We start from the raw sequence: 18,763 nt of genomic DNA on the forward strand, positions 1-18,763 counted from the left end.
AATCACTGATGGGCCCACGATATCGCTTTTCCCACTAAGGCGAAAAGTAACAAATAAACTTCGACTATATAGTTTTTATCTTCTCATCAAATCATCCATAGACTTACCCGTTATGACTACCAGTTACGGAGTTGTTCAAACAAATGGGCACGAAGTTAAATTTCTCTACTAGCTTTCATCCCCAAACTGATGGACAGACGGAGAGAGCGAATGCCATACTCGAGCTATACTTGTGATACTATGTGAGTGCTAATCGAAGAGATTGGGTTAGGCTTGTTGATATAGCCTAATTCTCTTATAATATGCAAATAAGTGAAGCCATGGGTCAAAGTCCCTTCAAGATTGTCACGGGTGACAACCTTTGACCCCGAATGCTTTAGCCGCAATTTGTGAGGGAAGTAGCCGTGCTGCTTATAAGTCGGCAAAGGAGTGGCATGGGCAAACATATATGGCTCGAACGACGTTAGACAAAGCAGCCAAGAAAATGAAGAAATGGGTGGATAAGAACAAAAGGCATGTAGAATTCGAAGTTGGAGACGGGTCATGGTGAAACTTCTGCCACAACAATTCAAGACATTGAGGAAAGTACATAAGGCTTGGTGCGAAGATACGAAGGACCATTCGAGGTGATCGGAAGAGTGGGAAAAGTTTCGTACCGACTTGAACTCCCACTCAAGTTGAATATTCATCCGGTTTTCCATGTCAGCATGCTCAAGCCGTGTTACGAAGACTCAGAAGATCCCCAACGAGGAATATCGAAGCGTGCACCAACATCGTTTGTTACGTCTTTCGACCGCGAGATTGAGGAGATACTTTCGGAACGAACTATACGAAAGCGGGGAGAGCCGAGCTTCAAAGAATACTTAATCAAGTAAAGGAATTTACCCGATAACGAGGCGAGTTGGGAGTCCGAAGACTTACTATGACAATTTCAAGACGAGATCAAGAGACACTGGGATGCAAGCGTGAAGAGGACGTCACGAAAATAGGTGGGGGAGAATGTAACGATCTGCCTTATTTATATAGTTTTTCTAATTATTTTACCTCTAGAGTAGTCTTTTCTAGAAAGATTCTAGAAGATATCTAGAAACTCCATGGAAGGCTCATGAAGAGACATCTTCTAGAAACATTCTAGAAAATGTCCCTTAGTTCCTAGTAGTTTTTGTCTCTTGTATATATATGGCTCTTCCATTTCATTTCTCCTCACCTTGTAAATCAGTTGAGTTCTCTAGAGTAATAAAGAGCTTTCGAGTGTTGAGTCGCTTTCTTCCTTTCCTTGTTCCTGTGTTGGTGTTTCGAGCTAGGCTGACTTAGGCCTCGTTTGATAGACATCTTTCCAGATCCAAACAGATCTTTCTGGCTGAATGGACCGGAAAGACCGTTTGATATGCATAAAAAATGGGTCTTTCCCGGTAAGATGTGTCTTTCCCAGAAAGTTTCAAAACCATATCTTTCTGTCTAAATAGGTTGGAAAGACAATTGTGTCATAAACTCTGCCCTCTTTCTTTCTTGTATTATTAATTTCTTTTAAATAATCTTTTAATTTCTTTCTTATTTAATTATTATACATTAATAAATATTATTTTAATATATAATATTTATGTATTAATTAATATTATTTTATTAGATTATTAATTTCTTTTAAATAATTCTTTTTTATTTCTTTTTAATGGATTATTATATATTAAAAAATATTATTTATAAATATATAATACTTATATATTAAGAAATATTATTTTATTGGATTATTAATTTCTTTTAGTTAATTTTTTTAATTCATTTTTTTTCAACACTACCAACATCCTAATATATTTTGAAAAAATCCATCCATCCCACCACTATCGGACATAAACCGAGTCAAGAATCACATGTTGAGTTATAAAAAAATTAATTGTTTGAAAGAATAACAACGTAAAATTAAATTGAAAAAAAAAACTAAAAACAACTTAATCGACAATCTATTTTGAATTTAAATGATTATTATGTAATTTTGATTTTGTATGACAATTTGTATGTTTTTATAATTATTCAGCAACTTCATCCATCACAGTGAACAGCAGGGTAATATTGTCATTTTTTATCATTCAGTACAGTCAATCGGATGTACAATCAAACAACATGGTTTCTTTTCCAGTCAGAAAACTTTCTCATACAACACTTTCTCAGACAGCACTTTCCCGGACAAAAACTATCAAACGGGGCCTTAGTTTAAGAACTAAGTGCCGCCCGATGAGCTTGAAGAGTCAAGACCGTGACAATAGGCATTGCAAAATGTGTTGAATGGGTTGGGTCGAATCCACATAGTCCAAAATGGTCTCTGGAATGACCCATTCAGGATAAGATGGTTATTTTGAAAAAAAAAAATCAAATTGGTTATTTTTTATAAAGACTAATATAAAAGTGGTTAGTTTACTTAATTTTCCTAATTTCAAAAGTAAATGAATCATTTTTTTCAAACGGGAGAACCGTATAATTTTCTTAATTTTTTTATACAAAACCCAAGATTCTTAGGTAGTATTATTCGTTTATCATCATATTTAATCTACTCTAATAAAATATTTTTTTTTCACATGTCACACTCTCATTTATTTTGCTAAATGTTATTTTAAATTTTTTTTTTCACATGTCATTTTACGATTTTTTTTTTATTTTATTAAACTTCATATAATATTTAAATGTCATTGTTGTAATAAATATAATAATAAATATATATCAAATTCATTAATGTAAATTTTTTTTAATTTTTAAATTTGTAAACTAAAGCTCAATTATTTTCCTTATTTAATTATTTAAATTATTTATTTAAATTTCAATATTTCAATATTTTTTTATTTTTTATTTATAAACTCAAACTCCTAATGTATATTTAATTTTCTTTAAATAAACCGATATGTAACTATTGTATATACCCGTAAAAAGAATCTTTATTTTTTTACTATTACTGTTGATGGGATTGACGAGCCTTAAGTCGTGTAGAGAAATGAGTTTTGAAAGTTGAAGACTTTCTTTCTTATTTCTCTTTCTCCACCGCATCTTCATCTCACTCAACCAAACATCAAGCTGAAGTAAAGCATAAATCAGATTACAAATTCAAAAAAAAAAAAAAAACGAGTTCAAACAAGATTGCAGGAAAGGATTTGAAGGAACAACAAACAAAATCTCACAAGACCCATAATAACATTTGGTAATTTTTCACCCATCATTCTAGTTTGTTGACGCCTTATTTCTGATGTTTAATTATGTTTCTGTATAGCTGTTTCCTCCATTATGTGGTCATACGGATGTGGATTTGACGTGTATGTTCTGTTTTAATTACATTGCATGTATAGTTTAACCCTTTTGAGCTGAAATGAAGTTCATCTGTTTTGCTCTCAGTTTCTTATTCATTACTCCGATTTAATTTCATATTCCCGATGTATATGCAGATTTCAAATGGTTTTGCTAAATTTTTGTAATTATCGAGGTAACTGCTCAAAAATTAAACTTACTTTACCATAACGAACTTTTTCTCCCCCTTTCCAATTTAGTTTTGGCTTTATTTTCCCATCGCTTGCCGTTTTATAAAGATCCATACGCTCAAATTGGCAAAGATAATCCCTTCTTTCTGATGCATATCAAGTGTTTGCATATTTGCTTGAAAGAAATGTATACCTAATGTCCTAATCTATTTTCCGATTCTTATGCTTGTGATAGTGATTGGAATTTTGTTTTTGTAGATGCATTGTGATTTCTAACAATACCCCCCACAAAGGGCAATTTGACAGAATCTTAAAACCATGGTTCTGGGGTTGAGGTCTAAGCACAGAAAAGATGGATCAATTCAAGTAAACTATCTTGTTCATGTACAAGAGATTAAGCCTTGGTCTTCACCAGTACAATTTCTTGATCCAAGTCAATGTCTATCACTAGTATGGGAAAATGGTGATCAAATGTCTGGTTATCTTTCCCCCACTCTTATAGATTCCAAAATCGAGTTCAATCAATCTTTCATACTTCCATTAACCTTACGTAGAGATAAAAGGGATCGCGATAAGTTTCAAAAGAATTGTCTGGAGTTCCACTTGTATGAGCCTCGAAAAGATAAGCCAAATAAAGATCAACTTTTAGGGTCAGCTATAGTTAACCTTGGTGATTATGGGATCATTGAAAACATTTTGAGTGTTAGTGTCCCAATCAGCTCTAAAAAGAGTTCTAAATCTGTAGCACAACCGGTTTTGTTTCTTAATATACAATCAAATGACAAAGACGAGACTAATTCATCAAGTAAAAGTAGCTTATCAAAGCAATCATCAATGGAGAAGTATGGGCAAGAGTCTGCTTCAGAAGTAACAAATGATGGAGAACTTGGAATCGCTTCTTTCACAGACGATGATGACGATGATGATGATGCTGATGATGATTCTAAACATTCATCATACCAAAATAACAAGGTACCCTTGTGCACTATATTTTTCTTCCATTTATATGCTTGATATGATATCTTTATCAAACTGAAGTTGTTGCACTATTGCCAGTTCCATAAGTAACTGAGGTTGGAATGCAGGATTCCATGGAGGGCACGAAACAAGGTAATGGAAAGCACCCTGTTCTTCCCTTGGGAATGGAATCAACTTCAAAGCATCCTGAAAGGAGTATGACTTCAGTTAGAAAAGAACCTGCTTCCCCATTTCTTCAATCATCTTTTTCAACCATGGGTTCTCAAAATAAGACAGGAGAGCCCAAGACTCGCATGAGAATCTTGGAACCTAAAAATGGAAGCCATGGGGTTCAAGAAGATAAAGAAGGCAATCCACCTCCTGTTATTACCAATTCTGTTAGTAAAGTTGCATCTTTGCATGAACAAAGTGGAAACTCTGAAGCTACTAAAGAGGATATGAGTGAACCAGAAAGTGGGCAGGGTGAAGAGAAAAAGCAATTCTCAGAAGACAATCTTGTTGGTAAGTTTTTAGCTTCAAGAAAGCAAGATAAGTTAAGAAGCAACACTCTTGTGTCTAGTAGAAAAACACCTGGAGGACAAGGACAAGGGCAAGGGCAAGGGCAGGGAAGTAATAAACTGAAGCATTTGAAGTCTGTTCAGATACCGAAATCCGGTGGGATTTCTGGAAATGGAATTCCTCCTGCTAGCCCAAATAGAGATAAAGATAAAGGTGTAAAGAGTGAGTCAAGTGGGGTTTCAAAAAGTGAAGAAAGGTCAAGAATAGAGATGCTTGAAGAAGAACTTAGGGAAACTGCAGCTATTGAGGCTGGACTTTATTCCATAGTGGCTGAACACGGGAGTTCCACTAACAAAGTACATGCTCCTGCCAGACGTCTCTCTAGATTCTATTTACATTCTTGCAAACAAAATTTACAAGAAAGAAGAGTAAATGCAGCTAAAGCTATTGTCTCTGGACTAGTTTTGGTTTCCAAATCATGTGGAAATGATGTTCCAAGGTTCGTGTTAATGGGAGTTGAGACTTCCACTACACACATCTAACCAACTTTTTTTTTTTAAAAAAAAAAAAAAGATAAAATTTTCAAGATTTGGTGTGCTTCATTCTGCAGGTTAACTTTCTGGTTGTCAAATTCAGTCATGTTGAGGGGGATTGTCTCCCAGAGTGTTGGAGATTCTCAATCCAAAAACAAACATGGTTCAATCAAAGTACCTGATAACTGGCGGGACCCACAAACATTCATTGTTGCATTAGAAAAGGTTGAAGCTTGGATGTTTTCAAGAATCGTTGAGTCCGTTTGGTGGCAGGTAGCATTCACCCTGTAATTATGTTATATGTATAGCTCTTTTGGTTGACTTTGGTTTGACTTGACTATCTGCAGACTTTGACTCCACATATGCAAGCATCCTCCACAAATGCAACCGGAAAAATGATGGGTTTGAGTTCAAAGAAAACATCTGGAAGTAAAAACGGTTTGGGTAATCAACAAGGGAACTTATCTGTTGAGCTATGGAAGAAAGCTTTCAAAGATACTTGTGAAAGATTATGTCCTACACGAGCTGGAGGCCATGAATGTGGTTGCTTACCCGTGTTGCCAAGATTGGTATGATTTAACTAACATTTACTTCAAAGAGGGGTAAAATCGTAAATTTTCACATTTCCAATGTTGGTTTGGTTTTAGGTGATGGAGCAGTTGGTGGGTAGATTGGATGTTGCAATGTTTAATGCAATTCTTCGTGAATCAGAAGAAGATATGCCTACAGATCCGTTATCTGACCCCATTGGTGACTTGCGGGTCCTACCTATTCCTGCTGGAAGATCAAGCTTTGGAGCTGGTGCTCAATTGAAAAATACTGTGAGTTTACGTTTGACCTTGAAAGTCAAAGTTTAGACCTAACTATGAATGGTGTGTTATCTATGTTACTAGATTGGGACATGGTCTAGATGGCTAACGGATCTGTTTGGTATTGAGGATAACGACTCTCATGAAGAAGAAAATGATGATACGAATTTTAAGGCTTTTCGATTACTTCATGCATTGAGTGACCTCATGATGCTTCCTTTTGAAATGCTTGGAGATAAGTCCATAAGGAAGGAGGTACTTAAATTCATTTGATTTGATTATTTACTCGTTTTTAGCCTAATAATGTCTTATAGATTCTTTTTATTTTTTTATTTTTTAGGTTTGCCCAACATTTTCTACTCCATTGATCAGAAGGGTTGTTTGCAGTTTTGTGCCAGATGAGTTTTCTCCTAACCCAATTCCCAATTCCCTTATTCAGGCCCTTGATGCAGAGGTTGGTAATATATGCATTATTACGAATTTGCCCTTGGTTTTTTTTCTCAAATATTTTTTGAACAGATACAGGATGAGGAAATCGAGGCTTTTGATGGGTCCCACTCCCAGATACACTTCCCATGCATTGCACCTTCATCAACTTATACACCACCTCCATCGCATTCACTTTCTGGTGTAATCAACATGGAAGGAGCCCAATCTTTAAGGAGAAGCTCATCATCCGTGTCGGTGCTGAAGAAATCATACACAAGTGATGATGAGCTTGATGAGCTTGACTCACCTTTGACCTCAATCATTACAGACAGTTCCAGGGTTTCCTCAAGTTCCAAAGGACCTCAGTGGGTCCCCAAGGGTGGAAGGAGTATTGCCAGATATCAACTCCTTCGTGAAGTATGGAAAGATGGTGAATAGATTGTGACATTTTTTTCTTTAAAAGTTTAGTTAAGGATACTGCTTTTATCTTGTTTTTTTTTTGGTTATATAGCATGAGAGATGTTTGTATCAGAATAAGTTTTCTTGCATTTCTTTTGAAATACAATCCTTATTACCACTAGAAACTCTTGTTTGATTGTGTCACTACGTGCTTGTCCTAGCAGTAAAGATCATCTATAATCTATAAGGGAGGTCTATTCCAAGAAAAGATAAACATAATAACAGAATTTTAGTAACCTATGTTCATATGAGATTTTAACATAAAAAAACTGGCAAAACTTTGATTTCTCGGTTAATGGGTTTTAACCCATTTTCCAGTAAATGTAAACAACCTATCAAAGTAACTCATATTCTTTTCCAACCATTTAAAACAATCAAAAACACCAAAAATCAACTAAATTGTTCATGGAAATAGTCCATTACAACCAAAAGTTCAAGGGAGAATTTCGTTCTTAATCTCTTAAAATATCGTATTTGACCAAAACCTATTTTTTTAGTAGTTTTTAATATTTAATAATCCTTTTTTTTTATATATTTTAAAATCTTAAAAAAAATGGACGATTTTGCCCTTTACTCCTAAAACGCAGGAAATCTTGACAGTTTTACGCTCTGCCCTTCTTCCCCAGGATCGTCCTTGTTCAGTCTCCCGTTTGTCTCTCACCAGATTTGTTATTTTAGTCGCTAATAAGCACCAGGTATGCTCTTCCTCATTTGTCCTTTTTGGCAACATAATCAACCAAGAGAAAAGTATTACTCTAGGAAACTGATTTGAGCTGATTAATTGGTACTATTGTCTTTTGAGAATGCGTGATCAATTACCACTTTGACTACTTTCAGCATTTTTACCCAACACTGCAAAAAACAAAACGATCCTCAAAATGCAAGACAAAATAAGATAGGAATTAACGAAATCATTGAGGTAGCCTTTTCTTCCATTTACAATAAGCCTTCAGTGTACTTATAAGAGCAGGGCCGGCCCAAGAGGGTGGGCATGCTGGGCGACCGCCCGGGCCTCGCCAAATCTTGGGGCCCCCAAAATTTACTATCAATATATATATATATATATATATATATATATATATATATATATATATATATATATATATATATATATATATATATAGGTTTAGAGGATATAACTTATAATATGCAACAAAAACCACAAACTGATTCTAGTTGAGATGGTTCAATCGAATGGCAATTTTAATCCACGAGAAGATGCCTGTGTTCGAACCTCTCTCGTTATTATTACTGTTCTTGTATTCCAGAGGTAAAGTGGTAAACGAGGGGTCGCTTGCAACCTTAAAAATATTCCTTATTTTTCATTCATAGCAATTAGCAGACTGAAAACAGCAAATCCTCATCTTTAACGTCCGAAAACAATTATGTTTCATCCATCGATCATGAGAAGCGAACTTAAACACCTCTTTTCTTATACTTTTTATTTTTTCTGAGTTGATTAACTGTTGATTTTTTAATTTTGAGCTATTAAATGCTTCTGAATGGATTTAGAAACCATTGTGTTTATGTTATTATGATCATCCGTTTAGCTCCATTTTGTAGGGTATTCATAGGAAAGAAGCACATGTTATGGTGATTGTACTTGGTTTCCATCTTTTCTTGATTTTAGTGAATTTTTTATTTAATGTTTTGGGATTATTTATTTGATCTTTATGATTTTTGATGGGTTATTTGATTCAATTAACTTCATTGTTATTTTGGAGTTTTTTCCATGGATTCATTTTTGTTAAACCAGAAAAAATAGAGATCGATAATGTGTCTGAGTTAATTAATTATATTAAGAATTTTAGGTTCTAATATTTATTCAAAGAAAATTACAAAAATATAATTATAATTGAAGTCGGTGAAATTCTCCCTGAGGTACAAGTTTTGGATTCGAAAACAGTATTACGGATTTTGTTATGAAATTTACACCAACAAGGGTGTCTATGTTTATTTGTTTTTTTGCCTCTTTAAGACTAGATCAATTTAGGTACTGTAGCAATTAAAAAAAGATGTAATTTACGTTAATGCGGCTTCCTTACCTTTTGCTTCTATTATTTTCATTACAACTGTTTAATTTCTTTAATCTTGTTGCACAGTGCAAGAAGATTCGTAATAAGTTATTCGATTATAGGCATACTTGTCTTTATGTATTCTTGCTATTTGCAAAAGTTACAGGTCATATACATAGATACATCTGAATCAACTTATCAATAAAAGTGAAGATGCTTGGCAAGTGTTTTGAAAGGGGTTTTACATGTATATGGCTACATATTTTCTAGAGAGTTATATCCTGTGAAAGAACATTACTATGATTCTTCGCAAACTTAGTAAATCCATATGCTAATGCTAGTATTAACATGAAGGGCCTTTTTTTGCATTTGCCCCGGGCCTCCTCAGATTTGCTTGGACCGGCCCTGTATAAGAGCAATGACTTTGGCTGCTGTAGAGACCAAATAATATAATATCTACTATAATCGTCAAACCTTTTCATTTTCATATTAAAAATATCCTGATGAAAACCCTACTCCCAAAACTGAAACATCAACAGATATTGAAAATGATCATAGCATCCAAATCAGGAACTATAACATTCTACTTTCAAAGTACAACACTTTAATAAAGAAAAAAAGTAAAGAGTAAATTACACCAATCGTCCCTCGTACAAGTGTCAAAATACACGTTCAGTCCCTATTTTCAAAAATTGACTCGGATAGTCCCTGAATAATTTTTTTTCACTCTCACCGTCCCTACAGACATAAAATGATTATTTTACCCTTAATAATTTCTTTTTCAATTTTATTTATTTATTTATCATTTTTAAATTAAAAAGAAAAAAAATATATCGACACAAACCCACCCATCCCTCCCTTTCCCCAGATTCGTATCCCTCTCATTCATACCCATTCGTCTTCAACTCGATCGATCAAAAAACATCCCCCTCCGACGAACCTGAACCTTTCACCACCACCGCCTAATATGTTCATCGGCAGCCCTGAAGCCACTCCGGTGAGATCATGAAACCGAAGGTTCTACTTCCACCTCCGACAACCATCCGATTCCAGATTCTGATCTGGAAACCTTCATCATCTAAAACCGAATTTATCTAAGACACTCATTCCGAAACAAGATTTGCAGGTTCCTGGTGCATCATCGTTGCCCATCTCCTTCTCGATTTCATACTAAAAATGATGGTTTAAATAGATTCGAAGGTTTTGGTTTTATAAAAATCCCAAATCGACATCCCTTATTTTGTTTTCGATGCTTCAATCGGATTTCCAGAAGTTGATTATTTAATAGGGTTTCAAAACTTGATGAATAATATTGGAGGAATATGCTCTCTTATGACCGCTACATTAACTGGATCTTAGTGTTTGAATTAGCTTTGATGAATGAAGGAGGGTGCGGACTGTCGAATGGTTGTGACAGGTGGTGTAAAGTTTGATTGTGTCGACTGTGATGGGGATGACAATGAACATCGTACAACTGGTGAGGTGAGGGTAAAGGGCAAGGGGTGGCGGTGGTGCTCCATTTCCAGTAGTGGAGCAGATGATCGGTTATGGTGGTGGTTAAGTGTGATGGTTTCAATAGATTTGAATGTTTTGTTTCTGGTTTGATTTTCGAATTTAAGTTTAAGGTTTGATTTCTAGGTTTTCTTTTGATTTTGATTTATTTGAGATTTGAATTTCATTTGGATTTGATGTCACTGGTTAATGGTGGTGGTTTGACGATGGTTAGTGACGGTGGTTGCTAGAGGTAGACAAAATGTCGACTGGTGCTAGCTTGCAGGTGGTGGTTTTGCATATTTCCGGTGGTGGCGTAGATTTCCTGTGTGGTGGTGGTGATCAAGTGTTCTTCAACAGGTGTGTGTGTGTGTGTGTGTGTGTGTGTGTGTGTGTGTGTGTGTGTGTGTGTGTGTGTGTGTGTGAGAGAGAGAGAGAGAGAAATTTCCTGATAATAATAATAATAATAATAATAACTAGAAAGGTGACCCCGCGTTGCGGGGTGGGAAGGTGTCGTTTTTGTTTGGAAGTATAGTACAATGTTCTAATTGGTAGCTACAGTAAAGTATGTTGCTATTGTCTACGTTTCGCCCATTTACAAATACACAAATATGTTGTAGCACATTAGACTTTCAACTATACCAGATAAAGTATGTTGCTATTCTCTTTCGTCGAGCCCCGAGCTTGTGGTCCTCCTTTGAGTTTGGGTTCAATTGGATGAATCTGTCAAGTCAAGGTCAACGTACGTAGCAGCAAGGCTATATAGCACATTAGACTTTCAACTATACCAGATGTCTTTATCTAGAGACATATAACATTAGCATAATAGCATAAAAAACAGAAAGCAACAATTTAAACTGATTAAAAAAATTAGTTAATTATACCTTCATGTGTCCATCCATACCCGTCGCAGCTGCAACAATCCCCAAACCACCTTAAGACAGCTTCATGACAAGCTTTGTAGCATAGGCTCTAAGAACTCTCTTAAAGAATTGTCACCCAAAAATCACAGATTTTTTGATTATTATAATGAAAAAACACAATTTAAATCCCAAAATAAAAATCTTTAATATTCCTAAATGAAAATAGTAATAGCAGCAAGTATTATCACTTCAAATATCATAGTTTGTTTACTGTTTTAATTTTATAAAAGGTTTTTCTAATTTGTGAATATAACTTATATATTAATATGATATTCATGTCTAGGTTTCAATACTCATTTTAACAATTTAAATTTGTAATTATTTATCAAAAGGACATTATTACGCATAGCATTATAAATGAATACATAATTTTATAATTTGCATATTTAATTAAACCAAATACTAAATCAAATTCTAAGACCCAAAAAAGCAAAACCAATAATTCTTGTATATTCGGATAATAGGTAAGAGGATAAAAATAAAATTTATATTCTATAAATAAATGTGTCATCAATAAACAAACGAATAAAATAGAGAGTAAATGAAAGTTTTTAAACCTAGTCTCCAGGAAAATGATTGTATAAACCAATCAAACATGTTCAATAAATCATATCTAGATATAAAGGTAGGTATTTAACATGTGATTTCATATACAAATGAGTATTCAAAAATCCAATTTATCGTTCTCATAATGAACTCAAACATTATCAAAAACTTACATGTTAGATTGTAAGAGTAAAACCTTCTCGTACTTCAATAGAAATAATGAAGAATGTTCCTTAGGAAGAAGAGTTTCACATATAAGATTGAAAAAATACCTTGAAGAACAGAACCGCAACCACTGTAAACAGAGCATTCTAGAAGATCTAGTTACTTCATGATAATCGAGTCTTCCTGTAAATTAATACCCTGACTCTCAATGGATTCAGGCCTCCCTTATGTTGATGCTTTCTTACCACCAAAAAGAATTATCAATCTAACATTTATTTAGTTTGTAAAAAAATTAATAATATAGAATCATGAAAAGAAAACTTTGAGAGAATTTTATAAACAAAAAACTTGGCAGACATAAGTCCAAGAACAGACATTGAAGAACAGGTGATGAGGAGGAGGTGATCTTCCCATAAACATTTAGCAATGGCTACACAGCTCAAAAGAAATACCATCATCCTGCTCAAACTACACCAACTATGACTCACCCTTATGTGTTTTCTTAGCCAAACGCCTCATATCAACATCGAAATCAGCTAACATTATCATTTTATCTAATTCCTCAGTTCCACTAAAGCAGATTGAACGACACAGATCAATGGGGGATGAAAAAGAGACATAGGAGGTCAATCCATATCAGTTTCTTAACAAAACTATTACCTCTAAGGCGCTAACTAAAAGAAAGGAAATTAAGATTGAATTAAACCCGAGAGTATATACTTATTTTGGTTCACCAACCGTGAAGGGCGCCTAGGTTGACTAAGTCAACGGTGAAGGTGTAAATTACACGAAGTTGTTTAATGAAAATGTAGATGACAAGGTTGTGGATACAATCCAGTCATCCACGGTCAAATACAACAGTGTCAACAGATTGATTTCCAAATTACAAGCTTTTTAAGCCCTAATTTATAGCAGCCAAGGCAAAACTCCACAAAAACACGCAAATGGAGCAAATACACAAATAAAAAACGCTAGTGGGTTTGATAAAAATGTTACCTATTGATGCACAATCTCAGAGAAAGGGGAGAAACTGGAAGGAGGTGGAGCAAGGAAAGAGATGAACGTGAAGGGCTTGTTAGGAATAAACATGGATTTGTTGTTCCCCTGAAATGATCAAAAAACCAACATATTAAAAAAAATAAAGATTTCAACGTCATCGAATTCAACTCCAACATCAAATTTTCCAACATTCTTTGTGACATTTCAGTGAACACCTGGTGCCCAGCTCAGCCAAACCATAAGAATGTTAACTGAAGACCCATAGTATTCTCATTTTCAAGCTTCCAAAAGTCGACATATCTATGAGCCCCTAAAAAATCATTAGCCGAGAATCACCACAACCAAACCAACAAAGAGAAATTGAAATAAACGAAGATCAGAAAAACAGAAATAGGGTTGAAGGACCTTACCTCAAGCGATTGTGGATCTTTAGTCAACCAATCTTTGTGTGCATCTCGTTGCGTTGTTGCGACGGAGTAGAAAGTGCAGAGGAAATGAGGCCGATTCGACACGGATGGAGATATCGGATAAGGGAGGCGGTGGGGAGAATCTGATAAGGGGGAGTCGGCAGCGTTCGATTGTATGGGTCATGGTGAATAGAGATTGGAGGAAATATTGTTTGCCTCTCTCTTAATCGATTTCTGATGATGAATAGCACAACCAAAGAACGACCGGAATCAGAAATCGGCTTGCTGCCCACCATCTTTGATATTTCGATGGAGTTGAAGAATGGGAGGCGGTGGGTTTTTGGGAAAATAGGAATCGGTGCAGAGGATAACGTAGACAGAATGAAAACTAAATCCGACAGCAAACAGGGAAACAACACGTAGCAAGTAAGGGAAGGATCTGGAACTAAAAAGGAGCGGTGGATCCATAACCCACTAAACTTTTATTTATATATATATATTAATTACATTATTAAGGGACCAAACTGTAATTCAATAAAAGAAGCGGACCACTTCTGTCACATAATAAACAGGAACCAATTCTGCCAACTTCTAATGCAGTTTACTGTTAAAATTTTTCATAACTTTAATATATATATATATATATATATATATATATATATATAATAATAATAATAATAATAATCAAAAATGTAAAAAATAAATGAAAAATAAATTAAAAAGGGCATTATAGTCATTTTATGTCTCTCAAGGGATGAAACGTGTAAATTTAAACTAACAAGGGATGAAGCGTGAAACTTTTTACAATATAAGGGACGATCCGAGTTAATTTTTGAAAATATGGACTGAACGTGCATTTTCACACTTGCATGAGGGATGATTCGTGTAATTTACTCAAAAGTAAATAGATGCTAAAAATAAAAGATGATTTATAGGCGTTTTGTTACATTTTTGTGTTGGTAATATTATTTATTTAATTTTTTTCTTCTTTATTTTGTAGTTTCTTTGTGGTGATATTATGAATAGCTTGACTACAGGTTATTCTGCTCAATAAGTAATTATGTTCAAATATTGTAAATTTCACACTTTTTTTGTTGAAGGATTGGAGCCAAATTGGGATTGAGTTTCATTTAATATTGTGCAAAATGGTAATTAGGGATGCATGATTCTAACATTACATTTAAGATGTACTCAATTTTACCACTGGCATTTTCTTATTTACTTCCATAATCTCGTGCTCCATCATGACAATAATGTAGAAGACAAGAAATGTACTTGTACCAAATATCTTACATTTCAAAAGTCATTTTTAACTTAGGAACAACTTGTAGTATGATTGAAAAATTACAAGTTCAGAAGCAAACTTTAAACCTGTTATTTTGAGTCATGACTTAAATGAATGGCATATATGGAAAGAGAAGTTATAATCTACATTCTCAAAAACTTTGAAGCCCCTCAATAGTTCCAATTAATCACGCTCATATCAGTAATCAGTTTCCCTTCTCCTGAGTAATACATTTCTCATGGTTGATTATGTTGCCAAAAAGAAGGGCAAATAAGGAATGACATATTAGTTGGTGCTTATTAACGACCAAAATAAGGAATGTGGCAACAGGCAAAAGGGAAGACAACGAGTCTGAACAGTGACCATCCTAGGGAAGAAGAGAAGAACATAAAACAGTTAAAACTGTGAAGATTTCAGTTAAGGGCAAAATCGTCCGTTTTGATTTTATTTTCAATTTTGATGATTTTGGCAAAATATAAAAAATTATTATTAGATATTAAAACTATTAAAAACATAGATTTGGGCAAATCCGATATTTTAAAAGGTTAAGAAGGGAAAACATGATATTTAGAGTTTAGCTCGGGCAAATAGGATATTTAGACGTTTAATAAGGGCATATACGAAATTCTCCAAAAAGTTGAAACCATCAAAGTAAAATAGAAATAGTCCATTACAACCAAAAGTCCAAAATATGAAAACACCATTAAAAGTCAAAACATCAATCTTCAATCCTCATCCATGTGAATCTCTTCGACACTTTCTGGTTCATCAACAAACCAAAAAAGATTAGTATTGAGTTATAAATTTATAATTATGTAAAAATACTTACAAAGTTCTATTCCCGCCAATTTCCCTCCCATTTCTTCCACATATGTAGTTGTCAATCGGGGTGGAACGTAACGTATCCGATCCTCGGTGCAAATCAAAGCTTTCGCGGTCATGTCTGTAAGGGACTTTCTAGTTGCATCAATTATCCTCTTGTCAACACCAAGTTTCCACTAACTTAAAATCTGAAAATCCTCCACCATTTTTTCCATTACATTTGATAAATAAACCTACACCTCTGTTTTATTAACCCCTTGCCCACGTTGTGAAATCATCTTCCAAATCAACTCCATGCCCACTAACAAAATAACTAGGTGTCTTTACATAAGATGATATACCCTTTGTCTTTTCACATCTTTGTCTCTCATACATATAGTTGTTTACATGCTTTTATGTTCATTTTAAGGCCAAATTTCATAAAAATCACTTAAAGAAATTTCTTTTCTAGTTTAACCACTTTGATTTTGTTTTTGTTTTTCAAAAAAACCATTGTGAATTTTTTCCGGTATGGAATTGCAAAAAGCAATTGGAGGATTATTTTAGTTAAAGATTGGTTTTATAATAAAAAAAAATTAAAGTTTTAAACTTTTAATGGTTAAATCTAGGGATGAGTTTTAGAACCGGACCAGTTCGGAACCGGAACCGGTTTCCCTATATTATAAGAACCGGGAACCGGACCGCTGGTTCTAGCACAGGTTCCGGTTCCGGTCCCAGTTTTTCGGTTATTTTTCAAACTAGAACCGGTTAAAATGTTATAGATGATATGTTATCTTTCGGAACCTATAAATGATTCAATATTTAACCAAATTATGACTTTTTACATTCTAAATTGAAGTACAAACACTAAATTACATGATGAAAAAAGAATCAAGTAATTCTGACTTCATATGAGTGAGTTATGTGCATTTTAAAAGCGGGACAGATTCCAAAAAATAAAAACAAAATGCTGAAACAGAAAATACGCAGCATTGATATGCTGTCTTCCGAGGTCTATAACTGATTCAATATCTAACCAAAATATGTGTTTGTACAGTCTAAAATGAAGTACAAACACCAAATTACATGCTGGAAAAAAAATTAAGTAATTCTGACGTCATATGAATGAGTTATGCACATTTAAAAAAGCGGGACAGGTTTAGAAAAACAAAAAAAGTGCTGAAATATAAAAAACGCAGTATAAATATTCTTTCTTTCGGGGCATGTTTCTGATTCAATATCTAACCAAAATATATGTTTGTATAGTCAAAATAGAACTACAAGCTCCAAATAACATGTTGGAAAAAAAATCAAGTAATTCCGACTTCATATGAGTGAGTTATGCACATTTTAAAAAACGTGAAAAATATCAAACCGGTTCCGGTTTTTAGAACTGGGACCGGTTTTCATAAAAATGAAGAACCGGTAACCGGACCTTATTACCAATTCCGGTTCGGTTCCGACGGTTCTAATGCTCATCCCTAAGTTAAATCATTAACCAAAAAAAATCTCCTTGAGTGGTTTAACCGAAAAAATTCTTAAACTATAGTGAACTTTATAGAATTCAAAGTGTTTTAAAAAAAAAAAAAAAAAAAAAAAACTCTCAGAGGTTTAAACAAAAAAAAATCGATATTTAAACAGAAGAAATAGTTAAAAGTACAACATTTGTTTATGGAAATTGGCCGCATTTTAATGCATTTAGACAACTTTGAACTTGTTAGAGTCGTTTTCTTGACAAATAATATTTATCCATTTGTTTCGGTGTAAAATCTTTCAATGAGAATCAATAAATTACAATTCACATTTGATCTATTTCCACAACAATTAGTTGGCTTTCTAATATAGGCAATAATCAAATTTAGTACCAGTGACAATAAGTTTGAATATGACTAGACGTCCAAGTCAGCAATGAAACCGGTAAAATGTATGTTACATGTAGAAAATGGTTAAATCATCACTAAATTTTAGTTTGTGACTTATTCATAAATTATGATAAAATAATAAAGCTTTAATGGAACTAGGTAAGTAATTAAACCGGTAAACCGGAAAAAATGGGTCAAATCGTCATTTTTACCGGTAATTCATGTTTTTTTGTAAACAAATTTTAATTTGTGACTTTATTATAAATTAAGGTAAAATATTAAGATTTTTCTAGAGATTTTCCTTTTCTAAAGGTAAACAGAAAGCTATTACTGCATAAACTCGCAGGTTTGTTTTATTGAAGAAATATCACTCAAAAACTTCAATTGATCATATGAGTACAAGATCCTATCTCATTATATACTAAACAAAGCAAAATAGAATATAACTAGGATTCTCTTATAGGAACATCTACACTTTCCTAATATACGTTTCCTTATGACTCAAGGACTATACAACTTGGACAACACTCCAAGTAATTGTGATATGGACCAAACACGCATAACTTGCCATATTGGACTCAGATATTCACCAACAATCACCCCCTGAATTTCTGAGTCGAGGGTAATTCTTGCACGCCAAGCAACGCTCTCATCTCTGCGAACCTTATTCGAGCTAAGGCCTTCGTAAGAGGATCTGCTCGTTGCTTATCTCCCGAAACATGTTCAACAATCACTTGCTCGTTTTCCACACGCTCTCGAATGAAGTGGAATCGAGTGTGAATGTGTTTGCTTCTTCCATGAAAGACAGGATTCTTTGACAATGCAATTGTTGATTTGTTGTCTATGCGAATCAGCACCTTCTGTTTCTTCATTCCTGTCAACTCAGCTAACAACTCCCTTAACCAAACTGCCTGACACGCAGCTGCAGTAGCTGCCATGAACTCAGCTTCACACGAGGACAACGCTAATGTATCTTGCTTCTAGGAGCACCAAGTGATAGGTGAGTCACCAAGGTAGAAAACATGCCCTGTTGTACTTCTACCATCATCAACATCAACATTATGACTGCTATCACTGTAACCTATCAAGCTCATATTTTTACTTC

The 18,763-nt window shown here is 34.2% G+C and overlaps 1 protein-coding gene and 1 long non-coding RNA gene across 8 annotated transcripts; one reads left to right on the forward strand and one right to left on the reverse strand.

The window, feature by feature from the left end:
• The first annotated feature begins 2,981 nt into the window (after positions 1-2,981).
• Positions 2,982-7,289, forward strand: LOC145165848 (uncharacterized). 2 transcript variants are annotated; one of them, XM_079084755.1, is made up of 10 exons: positions 2,982-3,184; positions 3,426-3,463; positions 3,717-4,430; positions 4,544-5,433; positions 5,545-5,740; positions 5,815-6,036; positions 6,115-6,288; positions 6,361-6,531; positions 6,617-6,730; positions 6,796-7,289. In XM_079084755.1, the coding sequence occupies exons 3-10, from the start codon at positions 3,777-3,779 to the stop codon at positions 7,141-7,143; spliced, it is 2,769 nt and encodes a 922-aa protein (XP_078940881.1). In that variant the 5' UTR covers positions 2,982-3,184; positions 3,426-3,463; positions 3,717-3,776; the 3' UTR covers positions 7,144-7,289. The 2 variants fall into 2 exon arrangements, with proteins under 2 accessions (XP_078940881.1, XP_078940880.1); XM_079084754.1 differs by lacking the exon at positions 3,426-3,463.
• Positions 7,290-11,114: 3,825 nt separating this feature from the next.
• Positions 11,115-14,138, reverse strand: LOC145165849 (uncharacterized). Of its 6 annotated transcripts, none has more exons than XR_013740207.1 (4): positions 13,714-14,138; positions 13,519-13,613; positions 12,412-13,408; positions 11,115-11,653 (listed from the first exon to the last, which is right to left on the reverse strand). It is a non-coding gene; the product is annotated as an uncharacterized LOC145165849 (long non-coding RNA). The 6 variants fall into 6 exon arrangements; XR_013740208.1 differs by having other exon boundaries at positions 13,493-13,613; XR_013740211.1 differs by having other exon boundaries at positions 12,412-12,544; positions 13,301-13,613.
• Between the last annotated feature and the right edge of the window lie 4,625 nt (positions 14,139-18,763).

The sequence above is a fragment of the Lactuca virosa genome, chromosome 3 (assembly GCF_052849685.1).
Source record: "Lactuca virosa cultivar CGN04683 chromosome 3, Lactuca_virosa_CGN04683_v6, whole genome shotgun sequence".
NCBI lineage: Eukaryota > Viridiplantae > Streptophyta > Magnoliopsida > Asterales > Asteraceae > Lactuca > Lactuca virosa.